Source organism: Colobus angolensis, unplaced genomic scaffold, assembly GCF_000951035.1.
Source record: "Colobus angolensis palliatus isolate OR3802 unplaced genomic scaffold, Cang.pa_1.0 Scaffold83, whole genome shotgun sequence".
Classification (NCBI taxonomy): domain Eukaryota; kingdom Metazoa; phylum Chordata; class Mammalia; order Primates; family Cercopithecidae; genus Colobus; species Colobus angolensis.
In genome coordinates, this window is record NW_012122154.1 from 679,344 (window position 1) to 680,592 (window position 1,249).

Here is a 1,249-nt window from a genome sequence, read left to right on the forward strand (position 1 = left end):
CAGGCTGGTCTCAAACTTCCGACCTCAGGTGATCCACCTGCCTTGGCCTCCCAAAGTGCTGGGATTACAGGTGTGAGCCACCACGCCCAGCCTTGCATACTGTTTTAAGCTCGGAAAATAGAGATAGCAAACCAAAGTCATATGGTTTTGTGAAGGAGATAAACATACCAAAAAGTCAGCACCCAGTGTAGAGTAGGGAACTCCTCATCTTCATCTTCCTCTTCCACCTTTTTCCAGGCAACTTTAGCAGGACCCTTTGTGCCATCAGACTTTCCTTTCAACTTGTAGACAGCAACATCCTTCTCATACTTTTCCTTCAGCTTTGCTGCCTGAGTGATATAAGGCTGCTTTTCACTGTCATTTAAGTTCTTCCACATCTCACCCAGCTTTTTTGCCACGTCTCCAATAGAGATGCTGGGGTTTGTGGATTTGATGTTGGGGCAGAATTCTGAATAGAACAGGAAGAATCCAGATGGTGGCCTTTTGGGAGCATTAGGATCCTTCTTCTTCTTGCCTCCCTTAGCTGGTCCATAATCCTTCATTTCCTGATCATAGTGCACTTTATCCACCTTTGCCAGTTCATTGAATTTAGATTTCTCTTTCTCGGACATTGTCTTCCACCTTTCAGAGCACTTCTTGGAAAATTCTGCAAAATTGACAGGGACCTTTGAGTTTTTCTTCTTACGTTCTTCTCTGTATGTCTGCACAAAGAAGGCATAATCAGACGTCTTGCCCTTTGGTTTCTTGGGGTCACCTTTAGCCATCCTGACTGTATTGTTCGCTAGTCTCGTTCTTCAAATATTACAGCCAATCATGCCACACTTGCCTGTGATCTCTCCAAACATAAAACCACATTCCCACCTCAATGGCCACCAAATCATTCAGCACTTAACTGTGAGCGGTTTGAAGCTACCAGTTTGAGCACTAGTGACTTATTTTTTTCCCTCAGGCTTTAGATAGTTCTAGGGATCTCAACGGGGTGGAGGAACCAGCTCAACTTTGGCTTAGTAACAAAATGTGGCCAACTGAGGTTTCGTATAAATCACAGCAGCATTGTTCACTAGGGCCAGAGTCATCTCTGTGAGGTTACAAATTAGGCCGTGGTTCTGGGTTGTTTTTTTTTTTTTTGAGACGGAGTCTTGCTCTGTCCCCCAGGCTGGAGTGCAGTGGTGCGATCTCGGCTCACTGCAAGCTCTGCCTCCCGGGTTCACGCCATTCTCCTGCCTCAGCCTCCCGAGCAGCTGGGACT

The 1,249-nt window shown here is 46.1% G+C and overlaps 1 protein-coding gene across 1 annotated transcript; it reads right to left on the reverse strand.

Annotated features, from left to right (window-relative positions):
• Positions 1–137: 137 nt before the first annotated feature.
• Positions 138–764, reverse strand: LOC105503143 (putative high mobility group protein B3-like protein). The gene has a single exon (XM_011929936.1). It carries the CDS (start codon positions 762–764, stop codon positions 138–140), a length of 627 nt encoding a protein of 208 aa, XP_011785326.1.
• Positions 765–1,249: the final 485 nt, after the last annotated feature.

Bases quoted from the DNA above. Each gene is read 5' to 3' on its own strand.
- LOC105503143 (XM_011929936.1), bottom strand. From the start codon at position 764: ATGGCTAAAGGTGACCCCAAGAAACCAAAGGGCAAGACGTCTGATTAT.